Raw genomic sequence first — 21,277 nt, 5'->3', positions numbered from 1 at the left:
AGAGGGAGCGCAAGAGGGCCGAGTTTGAGGGTTTGCAGCAAAATGGTATGTCAGTTGCAGAGTATGAGGGAAAATTTCATGCCTTGGCTAGGCATGCTTCGATGATACTTCCCACAGAGGCTGAGAGAGTGAGGAGGTTTGTTAAGGGGTTGATTATTCCAATTCGCCTAGGAGTTTCTCAGGTTGCTGCTTCTGGTGATCCATTCCAGAAAGTTGTAGATGCTGCTAAGGAGTTGGAGATGATTCAGCGTGAGGGATTTGAGTAGCTAGAGGGCAAAAGGACTCGTTATTCAGGTGATTATGGTGGTGCTCCGCCTAGGAGTCGGGGTTACTTGGGCAGAGGTTAGCACCCTCAGTCCAGCAGACCTATTCATGCTGCTATAGCAGTGTCTGAGGCTGGTTACGCTGGGCATAACTCTTCGAGCTCAGTGCATACTTCGCAGGGTTCATCTTCTAGACCTGTAGTTCGTGGAGGGAATTCTGGTCATTCAGGTTCCTCTCATCAGCCTGCGTCTTGTAGGGGCTGCTTTGAGTGTGGTGATATGGGACACTTTGTGAGAGAATGCCCTAGGACCAGACGTGGTGGCTTACATCAGAGTTCTCAGGCTTCGACTTCCAGGGCTGCACAACCTCCAGCTAGGGGTGGTGCACCGAATGGTAGAGGTGGTTCTCATTTAGGCAGAGGTGGTTCTCCTTCTGGTCGAGGTGGTGGTCGTGGAGGTTCACAATCTGATGGAGGTCGTTCTCACTGTTATGCTTTTCCAGGTAGGCCAGAGGCTGAAGCCTAAGATGCTGTTATCACAGGTATTATTCTGGTTTGTCATCGACCAGAACCTGTATTATTTGATCAAGGCTCTACTTATTCTTATGTGTCTACATACTTTTCTCCTAGTCTTGATATATTGTGTGAGTCTCTTCATTTGCCAATACGTGTTTCTACTCCTGTCGGGGATTCTGTAGTTGTAGATCGGGTGTATCGTTTATGTACTGTTACTTTGATGGGGTGTGACACTCATGCAGATTTAAAGGTCTTAGATATGATAGATTTTGATGTGATTCTTGGTATGGATTGGTTATCTTCTTACCACGCAATTTTAAATTGTCATGCCAAGACCATCACTTTAGCTATCCCTGGAATTCCTATAGTAGAATGGAGAGGTACTCTTAGTCATCCTTCTAAAGGGTGTGATATCATTCCTTAAGGCTCGTCAGTTGGTACAGAGAGGATGTTTGGCGTACTTGGCCCACATTCGAGATACTAGTATTGAGACTCCTATGCTTGAGTCTATTCCAGTGGTGAGTGAATTTTCAGAGGTATTCCCGACCAATTTGCCAGGTCTTCCACCAGATCGTGATATTGATTTTTGTATTGATGTGGAGCCAGGCACTCGGCCTATTTCCATTCCTCCTTATCGTATAGCAACGGCTGAATTGAAAGAGTTGAAGGAGCAGTTGCAGGATTTGTTAAGCAAAGGTTTTATTAGACCAAGTGTATCTCCTTGGGGTGCTCCAGTGTTATTTGTAAAGAAGAAAGATGGATCTATGCGTATGTGTATTGACTATCGGTAGTTGAACAAGGTAACCATCAGAAATAAGTATCCGATACCTCGTATTGATGATTTATTTTATCAGTTACAGGGTGCTTCAGTTTTCTCACAAATTGAATTGAGATCTGGCTATCATCAGCTGAAGGTTAAGGCGGAGGATATCCCTAAGACGGCTTTTCGAACACGTTATGGTCATTACGAGTTTTTGGTGATGTCTTTCGGATTGACTAATGCCCCAGCAACTTTTATGGACTTGATGAATAGAGTGTTAAACCATATTTAGATTCCTTTGATATTGTCTTCATAGATGATATATTGATATACTCACGCACTAAGGAGGAACACGAGCTTCATTTGAGGATTGTTCTTGGGATTCTAAAGGAGAAGAAGCTTTATGCAAAGTTTTCAAAGTGTGAGTTTTTGCTTAGTTCGGTAGCATTCTTGGGACATGTAGTGTCCAAGGAGGGTATCATGGTGGATCCTAAGAAGATTGAGGCGGTTAGAGATTGGGTCAGACCTTCTTCAGTTACTGAGATTCGGAGTTTCTTGGGCCTTGCAGGTTATTATCGACGGTTTGTTGAGGGTTTCTCATCCATTGCATCTCCATTATCTAGATTGACACAGAAGGAAGTGACTTTTCAGTGGTCTGACAAATGTGAGGTTAGTTTCCAAAAGCTCAAGACTTTATTGACTACTGCTCCAATTTTGACCCTACCCGTGGAGGGAGAGGGTTTTGTCGTATATTGTGATGCTTCTCGGGTTGGTCTTGGTTGTGTGTTGATGCAGAAGGGAAGGGTGATAGCTTATGCTTCGAGGCAGTTAAAGGTTCATGAGAAGAACTACCCTATTCATGATTTAGAGTTGGCGGCTGTGGTGTTTGCATTAAAGATTTGGAGGCATTATCTTTATGGTGTGCATTGTGAGGTGTTCACGGATCATCGTAGTCTCCAGTATATATTCAATCAGAGGGATCTAAATTTGAGGCAGAGGAGATGGTTGGAGTTGCTCAAAGACTACGATATGACTATTCTTTATCACCCAGGCAAAGCAAATGTTGTAGCAGATGCCTTGAGTCGGAAGGCGGTAAGTATGGGTAGTCTAGCCATGTTACAGGTTGGCGAGCGTCCTTTAGCTAGGGATGTCCAATCCTTGGCCAATAGCTTTGTGAGACTTGATATTTCAGAATCTGGTAAGGTGTTGGCTTATATGGAGGCTAGGTCATCCTTGTTGGAGCAGATTCGGGCTCAACAGTTTGATGATGGTGATTTATGTAAGATTAGGGACAAGGTTTTAAAAGGAGAAGCCAAGGCTGCAATTCTTGATAGTGAGGGAGTTTTGAGGATTAAGGGTCGTATATGTGTTCCTCGTACAGGTGATTTGACTAGATTGATCATGGAGGAGGCTCATAGTTCGAGGTACTCTATTCATCCGGGGGCTACTAAGATGTATCGTGACTTGAAGCAACACTATTGGTGGTGTCGTATGAAGAGGGACATAGTAGATTTTGTATCTCGATGTTTGAATTGTCAGCAAGTGAAGTATGAACACCAAAAGCCTGGAGGTATGACTCAGAGGATGCCCATACCTGAGTGGAAGTGGGAGCGCATTGCTATGGACTTTGTGGTAGGGTTGCCACGTACCTTGGGTAAGTTTGATGCTATATGGGTCATTGTGGATCGACTGACTAAGTCTGCACACTTTGTACCAGTTCAGACTACCTATAACTCAGAAAGGTTAGCCAAGATTTATATTCGGGAGATAGTTCGGTTGCATGGGGTTCCTATATCTATTATTTCAGATTGTGGAACCCAATTTACATCTCATTTCTGGCGGTCTATGCAGAAAGAGTTGGGAACTCGGGTGGATCTTAGTACTGCCTTTCACCCTAATACTGATGGTCAGTCTGAGCGGACTATTCAGGTTCTTGAGGACATGTTGCGGGCGTGTGTGATTGACATTGGTGGTCAGTGGGATCAGTTCTATCCTTTAGCGGAGTTTGCTTACAATAATAGTTATCACTCGAGCATTGAGATGGCACCATTTGAGTCTCTGTATGGTAGGAGATGTCGATCTCCAATTGGCTGGTTTGATGCATTTGAGGTTAGACCATGAGGTACAGATTTGTTGAGGGAGTCCTTGGACAGGGTCAAGTTGATCCAAGATAGACTTCTCATGGCTCAGAGTAGGCAAAAGAGTTATGTTGATCGCAAGATTCGTGATTTAGAGTTTATGGTTGGAGAGAGGGTTTTATTGAAGGTTTCACCCATGAAGGGTGTGATGAGGTTTGGAAATAAGGGCAAGTTGAGCCCAAGGTATATTGGTCCTTTCGAGATTGTTGAGCGTATTGGTGAGGTGGCGTATCAATTTGCTTTGCCACCTGGTTTGTCAAGTGTCCATCCTGTATTTCATATTTCAATGCTTAAGAAGTATCATCAGGGTGGTGATCATGTGATTCAATGGGATTCAGTGTTACTTGATAAGAATTTGACTTTTGAGGAAGAGCCGATAACTATTTTGGATAGGCAAATTCGGAAGCTAAGGTCCAAGGAGATTGCTTCAGTAAAGGTTCAATGGAAGCATCGTCCACTAGAGGAGGCTACATGGGAGACAGAGTTAGACATGAGGAGTAAATATCCTCATCTTTTTGAGCGTTCAGGTTAGCTCTTTTCTTTTTCCGTTCGAGGACGAACGTTTGTTTAAGTGGTAGGTGATGTAACGACCCGCTGGTCGTTTGAAAACTAGGACTATTTTGACTCCTTTTGAATACTTAAAGGTGTATTTTTAAACTATTCGATAACTACGAGTATCTAGTTGATGAGAATTTATTAAATAATTAACATAGAAATAGTTAATAGGGCATATGTATAAATACTCCTTAAAATTTGACTTATATAATTAAATATATTAGTAGGTTATTTTAGAATAATGAAATAAAAGTTAAAAACAACCTCTATGGAGACGAGAGGAACCAAACTGCTACGGCGGCATTGATTTCCAGGTAAACAATCCAAATTCAATAATGTTTTTATATAATGATATGGTGCACTTGAAGTAATTTAATAAAATAAGTTGTTAGAGGTGATTAAGCCCTATGGTAGTTGTTGTAGTGCATATTGTATTAAATATCAAAAAGGCATAGGGTAAATTGAGGTAATGATGCCAATGAATTATTAAACATTGGATACATAATGCATTTATATGTATAATTTATTAAAAAGTTAGGCAATTGACCGTATGCACTTGAAGAAAAGAAAGAATGTGTTTACGATACTACGGTATTCTTTGGTTCTCTTAATTGATTATTATTTGTACTTATTTTATCAAATTAAGATAATAGTTTTTGATATATTGAGATAGGCAATTAATTATTAGATGTATATTATATGATTTAATAGTGAATTCTAGGGTATTTGGAGAGGTTAAAGTTAAACTCTTGACTTGAAATTTATCAAATATGATAAATTTGGCATACAAATTTTATCAAGGCTTGGAGCTAGATTAGAAATATGAGTGAGTTTTAGGGTCTACGATAGACATATAATGATTTGATACAAACTCGCTTACTTACGAATATTGCATCATTGGTAGATCGTGAACGTTCCGAAATTTTGCGAAAAGGGAAGGAAGTACCTTGAGGATTCGTGGCACGAGTTCGGCACTGAGGTATGTTAAGACTTTTTAGACTTGTTGAAGGACATTTCTTAATAAAAGATTAAAAAAATGAAGTACCCAAAGGGGTAAGGGCGAAAGATGGGAATCTCGTATCAATGGTGTGACGGGCATTGGTACGAATACCGGTGTTATAAAAGGGAAGGTTAACTATAGAATGTGAATTTTAATGTGAAAACGCAAAAGATATGGGCAATAGCCGATATATTATTGACTTGAAATCCTTGTGTGATTGTGTTTTATTTATTGCACCTGTATAGTTGTGATAATTGAGGTGGTTATGTATTATGTTCATATTGATTGATTGAGATGNATTTATTTTGATGATTATGTGTTTTGTTTGGTGTTTGGAAAATACTTGATGTTTGATTACCTTTATTGATGAAACCTAAATAGTGAGTTTAATATATATATATATATATACTTATATAATTTACAAATTTATTCTTTTTGTATAAACTCCCGTCACTACTTCTTCGTTGTCGATTAATGAGACATACTGGGTATACGTGGTTTCGTACTCATACTACGCTTGTTGCACTCTTTGTGGTGCAGATTCGATTCCGAGTAGAAACACATCTCGTGGAGCGAATTGAGTCCGAGCTTGGAGTTGTGGTGAGCTGCTTGGCTGTTTCGTGGCCCACACCTCCCTCTATCTTTTATTTATTCTTTTATTAGTATTCAAACAGGATACCCCTTATGTTAGATTTGTCATTTAGTTTCAGACTTGCACCGAATTTTAGAAGCTCTTGTACTTAAGACACCAATTCTTGGGGGTGATATATTTTAGCTTCCGCATTTCGTACTTATAAGGAACTAAATGTTGAAGATTCTTGCTAAGTGTTAGTCTTTTTACTCATTTGTTGGTTTAGTTGGGTTAATATGTTGGGTTGGCTTACCTATTGGGTGGGAACATAGGTGCCATCACGACTTGCAAATTTGGGTCGTGACATTGTTGTAATTAGGTTTTTCCCCAAACAGCTTAACAAACGGAGTCACCATCTTTATGTCTGATGAAGGCAATCTATTGATGAAAACTACTGCAATGAGGAAAGCTTCAACACATAGAAACAGAGGTAGGTTAGCATGAAGTAGTAAAGTTAAGCCAGTCTCCATACTATGTCTATGTTTTCTCTGTGCAACTCCATTTTATTCAGGTGTGTTAGGACATTAAATATATCTCACAATGCCATGATCTTCGAAATGCTTAATGAAGTCTATTTGGATAAAGTCAACACCTTCATCACACAGAAAAATCTTGATCTCTTTAGAAAATTATTTTTCCACCATTTTCTAAAATTTTATAAAGACCTCAAAGAATTAAGACTTCTTTTTTCAATGGATAAATCCATGTATATCTGGTGTGATCATTAAAAAAAATGACATAATATTTCATATGTTGGGAAGATTCGACAGGAGTAGGTCCCAATAAGTCACGATGAATTTTCAATAAGGGTTCTTTCTCAATTTTATTTCTCAAACAAAAAGGAAGTTTACAGCTCTTTCTCAACTGACAACTAGAACAAATAGTTGGCATTTTATTCTAACTACTAATATTAATTCAATTATTACTACTCAAAACATTTAAATACTTCAAATTAGGGTGTCCTAATCTAGTATGACACATGTTGTTTGTTGTGTTCTAGTCGTGTGCAGCAGTCAAGGCATATAGATGGTTATCTTTCAAAGCATAAAGTCCATTCCTTTTAGATATTTTGTCTAGCAGTGTCCTTGTCCTCTTTTCCTAAACAACAAGGTTTGGTTCATCAAATTCAAGAGTACAGCAATAATCCTTTGCGATCTTACTAACTGAGAGTAAATTTTTGTTGATCTTAGGGACTACCAGAACTTTCTTTAACTTTAGACCTGCTCCAAATATTATTCCAACATGTGTAATGTGCAACATTGATCCATTTCCAACAATTATTTTATTTGGTTCATTGTAGTGTTTAAGACAGTAAGGATACCTGAGTTATGTGTCATTTGGCTACTTGCTCCTGAGTCCACATACAAGGTGTCATTAGTAGAGTGTTGTAGATTAATAGCAGGCAATGATTGTGGTAGCTCATCTTTTGCTTGGTAAGAGTAGTCTCACCTAAAAATAATTAATAGCAGTATGGTTATTCCTACAACAAATTTGACACGCATCATCATTGTCCCTTTCATGACTTTCACTTGAAGGACTGTTCTGAGGACCTGGTCCATTTTTGTTGTTATAAGGACATGTTTCTTGTCCTGCAGGCTTGAAGTCTCTTTCTCTTGAATTGAAGTTATTATTTCCTCTTCTTTGTGAGTAGTTTCCTCTTCCCCTGCCTCTTTGGGCAGAGAATGCCATGTTATTGTTTTGTTAAGGCACTTCTTCTTCCTCCTCCCTCATATCAAAACCCCTGAGAGCATTAACAAACTAATTAAAAGTAGGATATGGTGTCTTAAATAGCATGACAATCTTGAAGTTCTTGTAATTATAACCTAGACCTCTATCAAAATTAATCATTTTTTCTATCTTCATCTACAGACTTGTGAATGGTTGCAAAACCATCACATATGCCTTTGAACTCCTTAATGTATTCGTCAATTGTTTGTGTTCCTAGCCTCACACTTTGCAGTTGTTACTTTATTTGGAACTTCTTATCTTTAGTTGCTTGAAAATATGTTTCTTCCAAGCATTCCGATATCTCCTTGGAAGTTGAGCAGCCTACAATAAGGTACATGCTTTCTTCTGTCAAGGTGCCTGAAATCCAACTCATTCGCAACATATCCTTATCCTCCCAATCATCAACAATGTTGTTGTCTTTTGCACCCTTTCGCCTGTAACACTTTTCTCAGTAGTTTGTCCATTGAAACAGGTCGCTCAACGTGGTTATGTGATGATTTCGGTTAATCTCATTACTTGAAACAACTAAGTCATTTGTATCCTCCATATAAGATAGTTCATTGTCTTAAGTTTAATGGAGCAGGACAAAATAAGATGATGAAGTGAAGAGGTCGAGAGAGTGTTGGTAAAATGGCCATTGTTGTATGATAATTTGGTTGTTTTATATTTTGATCTAATATGTTAAAGAGCGGAAAAACTTTATTGGTCAGATACCACATATAAATCTCATGAGAGTATGTAGAAATCAAAGATGTATTGATTATTATAATGTTGAGTTACAATCTCCCTATATAGGAGAAGAGTCCTATTCTAGTTGTACTATGAATCCTATTACTATACAAATAATTACATGAGTAGTATTGTATTACAAGTCAAATACATTATCCTAGGTTACTCCTATCATATTCAATAGCTTAGTCGTACGTAACTTAAGATTTAGTAGTCTAATCCTAGTACGAGCCTAACTCAAACTCGTCAGTCTGCTTCGATGGACCTGTTCCTTCGACGTGTCCCATCAGTCGTCATGCTTCCTTCAACAGTTAGTACACATAATTGATAAAACAAAACAAAAAAACTCAGTGACGGCTCAAGTTAGATAGTGTCCTAAAGCTAAAAATAAGTTGGATGACGAATTTTAATTATTTTTTATTTTTATGTGAGATTCAAGTTATTTCTTTCTTTTTCATAAAAATAGTTTTATTTTTATGATATCAAACTAAAGATATATTTATGACAAAAAAAAATTTTTAGTCTTGTGGTCTTAAACATATCATGTGGAAGTTAAATTTAAAATTGATCCATATAAAAGAGTTCCATAAAAATCAAAACATTCTTTTTTTTTTGCTACAAAAAGCTTACGATAATGTTATTGATACTAAAACATTAGGCCTTTCAATTTTTGGTAGCCTAAGGCATATGCCTAATCTTTAAAGGCGTAGAGCCACCCTCTGAAGAAACCTATTTAAAACAATAATAACAAAAGTAATTTTTTTTTAGGAAAGAACAATAGTATACTCTGATGATGGGTGTACCTAAATTTATTGTGTAATGTTAGCAACAAAATTAAGTTATTTCTTGTGTCCTCCTAAGATTTGTAGTTTTTAAAAAATTACACTATTAAGAAAAAGTAAAATATTTGTGTATATGTTTTCTTGAGAAAACATAGGTTAAAGGCATATGGACTTATGGCTTAGTCTTGAATAATGAATATCACCTTGTTCAACTATCAATTTTTTTTTTTATTTATAGGAATCTGATTTATCATTCAAGTCTTGATGGGTTTAGGTTAAATTATGGGTTTGGATATGAATATTTGAATTAACAAAATAATACCATTTCTCATGATTTTGGTGTTCTTATTAATAGCTTATACATAAATTAAAATTTCAGGATGTATTTTTTTATTATGTTTCACCAAAATATTGAAATTAAGTGTGTAGTTTCACTAAATTAATATTTTATGCTTCTTGTAGAACAAATGTTTGGGGTCATATATCCCAAAAGAGGTTAATTGTAGTACTAGTATTAGTTGTACAAGAGTTTAATTTACGGTCAAACATTGTACTAAAATTTCATACAAACTTTTTTTATATATACTAACAAATGACACCTTTAGTGCTAAAGGAAGTGTCAAGTATTATCTATTCATTTATAATGTTACAACAAACACATGTCATTCCGAGAGTATTTTGATGTAACCACCCAATACTATAAATTTCTAGTACAACAAGTATAATAGCTACACCAACAAATAATAAATAGAAAGAAACACCACCCAAACCCTGCCTCTGTTCGGGCCCTAAAACAAGATCTTGATGACATCCGAATCCAATATCCACCATTCAAATCAACTAAAAAGATGTCAAGAACACTCAGTCCAAATTGCAGCATGATCCAACGGTTAGTTAATCAGAAAACATGATTTGAATGTTGCTCGTCGGAGAAAAAAACTGCAGCAAAAGAACCCTGTTCATTCTCTCTTTAATCTTGTTGAAAGCTCTCTCAAATACCTCTCTTATGTTCTAATGTATTTCAAAGACAATATAAATGAGCAATTGAATTATTCTCTAAATACCATCCTCTATTTATAGAGTTTTGCTTTTCCTTACAAAGCCAAAACCAACTACAAATAGAATTACAATTCTAATCCTTTTCCAAATAGAATTGGAAACCAAATAAAGAGAATAATTCCAGTCCTTTTTCATGTAAGATTAGGCCATGGGACTTTGGCTGGAACATGGGCATTAACTAAACAAAATCCCCCTCCAGCACAGGGGCCAAATGATCTTAATGTGAAGTAACTTTTGACAGGCTTCCTGCCTGCCACACTTCTTAAAAACTCATGATTGTCTACGATGAATTCTTTCCACTTATATATCTATGAGTATCTAACACGAATTCATCATAACCTTCAGGGTCTCCCATGTTAGTCAATAGAATATACTCATTATGAGAATAACGTGTTGAGCTTCGCTTCTCTCTAGTATATCTTCTACAAGAGGTTTCTGGAGCATCTGAAGATATCATCTCACCATGAGTTGGTTGATTATCAACTACAACATCATCAATAGAAACAATTATATGTTATACACTCTGATCATTATCCGGATTATTACCTTGGGTTCCCTCATGTGCATAAGATATTTTAATAATAGGAATTGGATCAACATCAACTAAGATCTTCTCAGCATGAGAATCTAGTTGCTTAGTCTTGTCAATATCTTCAATAGTTTGATCTTCAAAGAGCGCAACATCTCGACTTCTAATGAGATTTTTATAAATTTGATTACAAAAGTGATATCCAAACTCATCTTGGCCATAACCAATGAAGATGCACTACTTAGTTTTAACGTCCAATTTCGACCTCTCATCTTTTGGAACATGCACACAAGCTTTACACCCGAACACTTTCAAGTGATCATAAGAGACATCCTTATCAAACCAAACTTTGTTGGGAACATCACCACCCAAAGCAACAACAGGAGACAAATTGATATCATAAGCAACAGTATTAAGTGCTTCAGCCCAAAATGAATTTTGAAGTTTAGCCTATGAAAGCACAAATTTAACTCTCTCAACTAATGTTTTGTTCATTCTCTCTACCAAACCATTTAATTGAGGAGTCTTTGGAGGAGTCTTCTGATGACGAATTCCTTGCGATTTGCAGTAGTTATCAAAGGGACCAATATACTAACCACCATTATCAGTTCAAATACATTTTAATTTCTTTTTCCCGTTTTTCTCTCAGATAAGGCTTGAAACAGTTTAAACACATCAAACACTTGATATGCGGATTTTAAAGGATATACCCAAATCTTGCGAGAACGATCATTAATGAAAGTAGCAAAGTAAAGTGCACCACCTTTTCACTTCACTTTAAAAGGACCACACAAATCTGAGTGTACTAGCTCCAATAGCTCAGACTTTCTTGAAGGTAAATAAATGTGAAAAGAAACTCTTGTCCATTTCCCTGCTAAGCAATGAACACTTGTTTTATATAGTGTAAGCTCTTTTGAGAAACCCAAGGGTATTTGAATCAAGGATCTTTGATCTTATCCTTGAGTCATTTGTAATTGATCTATTGAATCATGTCCATATTAGATATGTGCATGATAGATCAATTCTTTCCTTGCGTGAGGATTTTGAGTCTTGGCTTGCTAGTCGTGTGTGATTTGATGCTTTTTTTAAGTTGATTTATATTGTACTCTTTGTAAATATTTGTATGATGATGTTTCCTTAACATTTTCCCTTGATTTTAACTTCGATATCCTTGATTGATTTTCCTTGCAAGCGACTTTGATTTCACATGTTGTGAGATTTGATCTGATTGAACAAATATTTACATTCCATTCTTAACTGGTGCGCCCATCCTTAGTGTGATCACTGAGAGCATCCCGATTGTAGACTGGTACTTGTGTTGTATCTTGTTTACTTCCTGCATCAAGAACCTGGCCAGTATTGTCATTATTAAAATGTTTGAATATGAGGTTAGCAAAACATTGTCAAGTTTGTAAATATTTTTTATTTTTTTTTGAAAAAAAGCATAAGTACTCCCTTGAACTATTGTCGAAATTTTAAGATTACACATTTTCTTAATATGTCCTAATAGCTCCTAGAACTATTTTGAAATGTAATAAATACTTTTTGGTGTTAAGGTGGCTTAGAGAGTGTTGAAAGTAAATAACAAGTAAATAATATGAAGAAAGAAAAAAATTAATCAGTATTCAATATATGTCCTTTCTTAATTGAACATTTTAGCGTTAGTTAGTAAACATAATTGATAAGTAACCTCAGTGACGGCTCAAGCTAATTAGTGGTATAAAGTCAAAAATAAGTTGGAAGCCTAAATTTTNTGTTATTGCTTAGATTTGTTGTGCTTCATCGCTTGCCATTCTTCTCCACGCGTTCGGGACAGACACGTTTGGCGTTGCCTTGGAGAAGAAGGGTAAGATAAAAACGGGTCTGGGTCAGGTGCAGAAAAGGGAAATGGGCTGGGAGTAAAAGAATTGGGCTGACTGAAAATGCTTCCTTGGTGGACTTGACGTGAATGGGCTGATAAAAGAATTGGGTTGCTGACATATAAAAAAAAATTTAAAAAAAAAGGGCCCAATATTTGTCCCTTTAATGGGTTTGGGAGGAGATTTGAGTTATTATAATGGTCTGCCGACTTAACCCAAATGAGTTACTTAATTTTAAAAAGATATTAATAGCCAACTTAAATATGACCCACGATTAAAATAATGTAAACCAAGAATTTGGACAAAATTAGTTTGATAAAAATATTAAGTAAAATTCGTAATCTTTTCGAATAATCATAATATATATATACGAATAATCATAATATATATATACGAATAATCATAATATATATATATATATATATATGTATGTATGTATGTATGTATGTATGTATGTATGTACGTATGCATGTATTCATGTATGTATGTATGCATGTATTTATGTATGTATGTATTGATCTTATGGTCTTAAACATATCATGTGGAAGTTAAATTTAAAAAATGGTCCATAAAAAAGAATCTTAAACATATTAAAACATTCTTTCTTTTTTTTGCTAAAAGGCTTAAGATAATTTTATTATTACTAAAAAATTAGGCCCTTCAATTTTGGGGTTTAAGGCATATGCCTCATCTTTAAAGGCATTGAGTCACCCTCGGAAGAAACCATAATTAAAACAACAATAACAAGAAATATACTCTGATGATGAATGTATCTAAATTCATTGTGTACTGGTGGTGGTAGCAACAAAATTAAGTTATTTCAAACTTGTTTCCCTTAAGATTGTAGTTTTTCAAATAATTACAGTATTAAGAAGAAGTAAAATATTTGTGAAATTCTAATAATCTTATCTTGAGAAAACATAGATTAAAGGCATATGGACTTTAACATAGTCTTGAATAATGAATATCACCTTGTTCAACTATCAATATTTTTTTAAAATTTATAGGAATCTGATTTCTCATTCAAGTCTTGATGGTTTTAGGTTTTATTATGGGGTTGGATATGAATATTTGAATTAACAAAATAATACCATTTCTCCTGATTTTGGTGTAGTTATTAATAGCTTATACATAAATTAAAATTTCAGGATGTATTTTTTTATTTTGTTTCACCAAAATATTTAAATTAAGTGTGTAGTTCACTAAATTAATATTTTATGCTTCTTGTAGAACAAATGTTTGGGGGTCATATATGCCAAAAGAGGTTAATTGTAATACTAGTATTAGTTGTACCAGAGTTAAAGTTACGGTCAAACATTGAACTAAAATTACATACAAACTATTTTTGTATATACTACCAAATGACATCTTTAGTGCTAAAGGAAGTGTTAAGTATTATCTATTCATTTATAATGTTACAACAAACACATGTCATTCCTATAGTATTTTGATGTAAGCACTGAATACTATAAATTTCTAGTACAACAAGTATAACATCACTAATTTAAACGTCTAAGTTTTTTTCAAATTCTATACAAAAATACTTTATATGTGTTTGATTTAACGTAAGCCAAATTAATTTACATCAAGAGTTGCAGATTAAAGAAATCAATGCAAATGTCAGCTACAAATAATTTCTTTAGCATTTTTTAAGCATGGAAAAAGGTTACATTTGCCTTCTATTATTCACCTTTTCTTTTAATCTTAGAGTTGTGACTTGTTTGTTTGTTGTTCATGTATTGTGTACTTTGACCTTACCTATCGTACTTTTGTTTACTTTCTACAGATTGTAATGCCTCCGGATTAACAAGGACTTAGTTTACCTTGTCCTGATCGACTTAGAAACCTTAACATTCATTTAATCGATGACATTCTACGTAGGTTGTCTTTTCGAGATGTTGTTAGAGTTAGTACACTTTCGAAGGACTGACAATATATTTGCTGCCGAATTTCACATGTGAAGTTTGATCAAACAGTGTGGAAAACACCCGAGGACTTGACGTCCCCTACCATTGGATTTATTCCAATTATTGATAGTTTCCTCAGGTTTCATAGAGGAATAATATTGAAGGTCACCCTCAATATTATTAGTCTAATAGTGTGTCCTGATGTTGATCGTTTGATTTTTTCCCTCGACACTGATTATCTTCAACATTTTGTCCTTAAACTTCCATTTACTTATCCTCCATACAGGTTGCCTAAGTTCTTTTTTAATTGTTCAGCATTGAGGCATGTGTATCTCAAGGATTGTGAAATACAACTTCCATGTTTCTTTAAGGTATTTAGTAACTTGATTAGGCTAATATTAAAATCTGTCACGTTATCTTCTGATACGCTTGAAAATTTGATCTCTTATTGCCCGTTGCTTTAGGATTTGGTGCTGAAAGACATAGACAATCCGTACATCATGAGTATTAATGCTCCGAAGCTAAGGTCATTTGTCTTTCGTGGCTATATACAATTGATAAATCTTGAAAATGTACCTGTTCTTTATAATGTTCTGTATGCGCCTAGAGAATTAGTTGTAGAGGACGAAGATGATTTTGTCAATATTTTTTCTTCTATTCCTGGTCTCGAGTGTTTCAGCTGGGATCTTTTTGAGGTAATGTTCCTTCATTTTACTTAATGGTAATGCATTTTCATGTGTACTTTTTTTTTTTTGGAATTTCAGTCATCCAGATTTTTGTCATTTTATTCATAGGTCGATAATGGATCAACTAAAGTTATACCAACAAGGCTTCCATCAGTTCTTAACTGTATGAAACGCCTATTCATGTCTTGGAATACTCTTGGAGAGTTTTTTGAGCTTTCGTTTGCTCTTTGCATAATACGGAGCTCTCCAAATTTGGAAGAAACTGAAATTAAGCCTCGTCAAATGGAAACTAACAAATCTCTCAACGTACTCGCGTAGATAACAAAGTTTCAACGGGCATCATCTAGAGCAGAAGTCGTGTATCTTGTTGATTAGTATCGTTATCACAATCCTTCTTAATCTTTTGCTAAAATATTTTTGAAGTACAAATAGAAACGAGACGTTTGGTTGATGGAGTAGCAAGGCTGTATTTTGCCTTTGCTTTAAGGTACTATAAAAGTTTTATCTGCTTGGAAACATAGAATTGTGAACCTGGATGAATGTTTTGAATACTCTGTTTGGTAATAGAGATGGTTTTACATTTCATGCTTGTTATTGATTTACGACTTCTGTTGTTTATTTTGAAATTATGATGTGCGTTGCAGAACTAACAAAGATCTTGTATGATATTCTTGTTAGTGATTCATCTCTGAAATAAGACATGGCGTTGGAAGGTGGAACTGTCACGGGCTAATTCAGGTAGAAAATGAAAAACACATGATGATTTACATGTAAAACTCGCAAAAAGGAAAAAGAAAATGAAACTTTAAATGTGTCTTAATTATGTCTTCCTTAACTTTTTCTTCTACTATATATATTCTCTCTATTTTAATATTTTTGATGCATCTTAAATAAGATATATTACATACTTTAACATGTAAAATGACCGTATGATATACAAAATATTTAAACGAGAAAATGTATATTACTTGGGAGTTAATATATATACTCTTAGAATCATTAAGAAAAACGAAAAAAGAAGTTTTAGTTGTTAAATAGGAAATCAAATTTGCTCTTTATTTCAGATGGGGGCACAAAGGTCGATTTGATATAATTTTTAATTAGAGAAAACCTAAACTAACTATTTCATTTTATTAGTTCTAAAAACTAAATCAAATCATATAAAGTTGGATTTTTCAGTTTCTACTTTTGTTTATTTTTATGATTTATTTTATTTTTTTATAATTACATGGTGATTGAAAAAGATATTAAATATATTTTAAAAATTTTCAAAAAACGATAAAATTCACATAAATAAAAAATACTTTCAACATTCGTTACAAAATAAATTGTTAACTTCAAAACTGAAACTATAATAGTATAATTTAACTTTCATCCTAATACAAAATAAAATAATTTCAAAAGCTTGTCTCTTCAGTTTCTTCCAACACCTCCATTTGAGAAGACAAAGAGAGCAGACTGCTTCACATTCATCCTCTCTCAAATTCTTCTTCTTCTAGGTTGAAATAGGAATAATAAGTTTCTAAGTTTTGGATAACTAAAACAACAGTTATTTTACTTGGATTTGATACACTTGAGTTGTTGGTCTTTTGAAAACAATCTCTTTTTCAGTACACAAGTAAACTAGGTAGTGTGTACTCTAACCGGACAGTTTGCAGATTCCTTACATATTGTGTTCTTGTTTATTTTCTGTAAATTCTTGTTGTAGTAGTCATTTGATGTTATGCTTCCAAATGGGAAAACAACAACTTTTACCTCCGCGATGTACTTAAAAACCTTCCTGATAATGTAACTGATGACATTCTAACGAGGTTTCCTTTACGAAATGTTGTGAGGACAAGCATCTTATCAAAGAAATGGAATATAATTGGCATAGACTTCCACAACTGAAATTTGATCAAACACATTGGAAAACAACGGAGGCCTTGATATCACATGATATATTTCCTCTGTAGGAATGACATTCAACTTCTTGTCCTTAAACCTCCGTTAAGGAGTAAGTCATATGAATTGCCTTCTGCATATTTTACATGTTCACAATTGAGGTATCTGTTTCTCAATGATTGTCGAATACGTCCTCATCCGGTCTTTGAGGGATTTGATTAGTTAATTAGCTTAGCACTAATTGAAGTCAATATTTCCTCGGAATTTCTTGGAAGTATAATCTCACATTGCACGTTGCCTGAGCATTTGGTGCTGCAACACGACGCTTATACAAATCACATTGAAATTAGTGCTCTCAAGATGAGGTCAATTATCTTCACTGGCAATATAAAGTTTTTACATTTAAAGAATGCCCCTCTTCTTTCTAAAGTTTCATATGAGCCTACAGAATTTTCGGTAGAGGTAGCACATGATGTTTACTAGATTTTTGAGTCTATTCCTGCTCTTGAGAATCTCTGCTGGAATCACGAGTATGTTCAGGTAATATAGCTTCATAACTTGCATTTTCATAACTTTGAGTCATCTTGATTTTCGACATTTTCTTCCTAGGACGTGTATATTGGACCGGCTCCCTTATGCTCTTTTCTATCTTAAACGCCTTCACATATCTTGCATTAGTCTAGGAGTATTCTTTGATCGTTTGTTTGCTCTTTGCTTGATAAGAAGCTCTCTAAATTTAGAAGAAATTGAAATCGAGGTTGTTAATGATGTTTACTTTTCTCTCTCTTTTTCGTATGTATTTGACTTTCTTATGATCTTCAATTTTAAATCAAGGCTGATGGTTTTTCTTAATCTTTCTTAGAACTATTTTGAACATGCGCGCTGGGAGGCTTTTGATGATATTCCTGAAAGTTTCTCGGATATGACATTTAATCACCTGAGGACAGTAAAGATTTATGATGCAATAGGAGTAGCAGCTGAAATGCAGCTTATCAAGGTTCTATTGGCCAAGTCTCCAACAATTGTCAGAATGATAACCAAGCCCTCTGAAACGGAAGATAAAAAATCTTTTGAAGTACTCGCTGAGGTAACAAAATTTCAGCGTACATCATCTAAAGCAGAAGTTGTGTATAGAGTAGATTAGAATCCATATTACGACCCTGTTTGATCTTAACTAGTCTTTAACCAGATCATAATCTTTTGCTAAACTATTTGAAATCGTAAAAATAATGTTGATACAGCAGTAAGGCTGTTATTTTGCATTTGTCACTGTGAAGACCATCAGTTTGTGAACATAGGTGAATCTCGATGATGTTTTTGATTAATCTGTTTCAATGTCTGTTCTTTGAATGATCTATGGGATGACGCTTTGGTTGGTTATTGATCTTTTTAATATATTCATTGTGGTCCTCATGGTCATTGTGCATTGTTTTTTATTTGATATGATCATGACATGAGTTGAGCGTAAATGGAATAGTGAGCATTCATATAGTCGATTTCAACTAGTTGTTTTATGAGAGTCGACGACGTTGTTCACACATTGTTCTGAATAGTGAGAAAGTCCCTTGATCTTAATGGTTAGTAAACAATACCCCTTTTGAATGGAAAAGGTAATCCCTTTCAACAACATTTTTCAATGAGAATTATGATACAATATACATTATATGCTGAAATTGAATTTCAAGAATATTATTCTTATCAGCTCAATGTTACAATTCCACATCCCAGATAAATTATCACTAAAAACAGGAAAAGAGGGGAAAAAAGGGGGGTGGGGGTGGGGGTGGGGTCAGTTCTTCATAACTCAGTCTTTTTCCTATACTGTCAGAACATATCCCATTCCTTGATGCAGCTTCCATATAATCATATATATACAAGCTCAATCGAACCCTACCGCAGACAAAAAGTCTGGTATATAAGTGGAGAAGAGTAAAGGGGCGAGTCTATCATCCACTGAGTTATGAACCGTGCACTATTGACGCTCGAGGACATCTTTGTTATAAAAAAAATAACAAGCTCAATAACATACAGCAATGTTACATGATCATTCTATCTTAGATGCCCTTTTTTTGTTTCATCTAATTGACTATCTTTTATAATCTAAAGCAGAAGTTGTGTATCTTGTTGATTAGTATCGTTATCACATACCTTCTTAATCTTTAGTTAAAATGTTTTGGAAGTACAAACAGAAACGAGACCTTTGGTTGATAGAGTAGTAAGACTGTGTTTTTCCTTTTCTTTAAGGTACTAGAAAGATTTTATCTGCTTGGAAACACAGAATTGTGAATGTTTTGAATACTCTGTTTGGTAACAGAGATGGTTTTTACATTCATGCTTGTTCTTAAATGATGTATGATTTCAGACTTTGGTTGTTTATTTCAATGTTATGTTGTGTGTTGATTTCTCTTAGGGAGCTTGAAACATTGAGTGGAAACTTACTTTTTGGCTAGTAGGAATTTCTTTCCTGTTAAGGGATTAGTCAAAGTTAGATCGAGATGTATTTATGTCGGACATGATTCGTCCTTATCTGTGAAGAAGAAACTCGAAGTAGCATCATTCAATTTGGGGTTCATGTGTTGATGTTTATTTTGGAGCATCATAATAGAAGTATTCGATATTAATGGGATTATAAAATATTTTATTAAAATTGAGAGTGAAAATATGTCTTTTTTATTTTATATTAGTTATTTGTTTTTCTCATTGCAAAAAATCATAAATAAAAAAGATAAATTTCATTAATTTGGACTTTAAGAATCTTTTTCTCAAAGTTTACAAACTTGATTACATTTACAAAAATAAAAAAGGAATAATTGTAAGGATAAATGAGATCAAAATGATTAGAAAATTATCTAAAACAAAGTGAACAATTAATATAGGACTATGAAAAGACTTTCTTTTCGAAACAACCTAAAAAAGAGTAAATACCACATAACTTAAGGGAAAAAAAGTAAAAGTTAATGTTATTATTTATTTAGAGAAATTGGCACGTATATTTAGTTACTGAAAATTTACTTTGATCTGTCCAATTTAATCCACTGATTTTTTTTTGCATGTGACATTTAATACCTCAAAATAGTTAAATTTGATTGTGTAGGCCAGTTACAAGTTCAATTTTCTGATGTTATGACTTTTCTAATTATAGGAAATCGTCATTTTTATGTAGAAGAGATAGAGAAAATACCAAGAGATATCATTTGTTCAAGATTATAGACACAAAATTTGTACATTTTAACTATTTTTCTGTAAGGGCGAATCTAGAATGATCAAGGGTATATTCATTTGAATTTTCTTGACAACAAATTTATATTATATATATAAGATTTTTTTTGGTGTTTATGTATAAATTTAAATTCCTCAGTATAAATGTCTTTGTACATTGTAAGGCGTTTAAATTTCACTTGTTTAATTACCATTTTTTAGCAGACCATGAAAAAGTTAGAGGTTTTGTAGTAGTATGAATTTTTTATACATATTCATAAAATATTTTTATCAATAACGTTATTGTGTACTAAAATATTTTAAAGAACTAATAAAATAATTAAACTTAGAAAAAATTGAGTTGATTTGTGCCTTGACTCATTATCTGCCCAGTTTTGGTTCCATTATTATTGATCCAATCAAATTCTGTTCGGATTGGATCTTGACCCGTTTGTTAGCTTGACCCATTATGATTGACCGAAAATTGATCCAATTTGCTCAATTACCGTCCCTAACAATGCCGAAGATTATAAAATTGGAGAAAAATCAACGAAACAAATGCACTTAATCAAGAAAAACTAATTAAAAACTACCAAATAGTTATCCTCTTTTGGATGAGTCGCGATTTAACAGAGCAAATGAAGATTAGCCAAGAAATCCCTAATGTTACAACCAACTTGTAGATATTCATGTGTATTTACCATTATTCTATGAAATAAAAAGATTAGCTATAAAATTGTAATTATTTTTAGCGTACACTACAAATATTACTAATATGATAATTACATATCATAAATAAGTTGTACCATATAAGTTTTATTTTCTTTTAATAATTAAATAGATTCACCATTTCATTAGATTACATGTTGCACAACAAACATAATAACATTTTCTGTGAAATCCTTTAAATTGGTTCTTTTATGATCATTAGGGTTACTACCTCCACTCGATTCAATCACAAAAGTTACAGTAGCGTAAGATAGGGCAAAGGGACATTGATTTCGTTTTCTGCCTCAAATATGCTTGTTCAAAATCCTGGTATGTATATATATTA

General features: G+C 34.1%; 2 protein-coding genes across 2 annotated transcripts in view; both read left to right on the top strand.

Annotated features, from left to right (window-relative positions):
• LOC114076892 overlaps positions 1-3,659 on the top strand; it is a 5,632-nt gene extending 1,973 nt beyond the window's left edge. The window contains exons 4-11 of the mRNA XM_027916589.1: positions 3-249; positions 388-765; positions 1,021-1,158; positions 1,295-1,491; positions 1,639-1,738; positions 1,855-2,306; positions 2,472-2,919; positions 3,256-3,659. Of these exons, the coding sequence (XP_027772390.1) occupies positions 3-249; positions 388-765; positions 1,021-1,158; positions 1,295-1,491; positions 1,639-1,738; positions 1,855-2,306; positions 2,472-2,919; positions 3,256-3,659 (2,364 nt within the window). The remainder of the gene's footprint in view (positions 1-2; positions 250-387; positions 766-1,020; positions 1,159-1,294; positions 1,492-1,638; positions 1,739-1,854; positions 2,307-2,471; positions 2,920-3,255) is intronic.
• A 60-nt stretch (positions 3,660-3,719) lies between these two features.
• LOC107016764 lies at positions 3,720-18,169 on the top strand. The gene is made up of 5 exons (XM_015217130.1): positions 3,720-4,203; positions 14,771-14,826; positions 14,920-15,150; positions 15,250-15,447; positions 17,888-18,169. Exons 1-5 carry the CDS (start codon positions 3,720-3,722, stop codon positions 18,167-18,169), a joined length of 1,251 nt encoding a protein of 416 aa, XP_015072616.1.
• Positions 18,170-21,277: the final 3,108 nt, after the last annotated feature.

Source organism: Solanum pennellii, chromosome 4 (assembly GCF_001406875.1).
Source record: "Solanum pennellii chromosome 4, SPENNV200".
Lineage (NCBI taxonomy): Eukaryota > Viridiplantae > Streptophyta > Magnoliopsida > Solanales > Solanaceae > Solanum > Solanum pennellii.
Note: the sequence above shows the minus strand (reverse complement) of the source record. Positions and strands in the feature narration are given on the sequence as shown.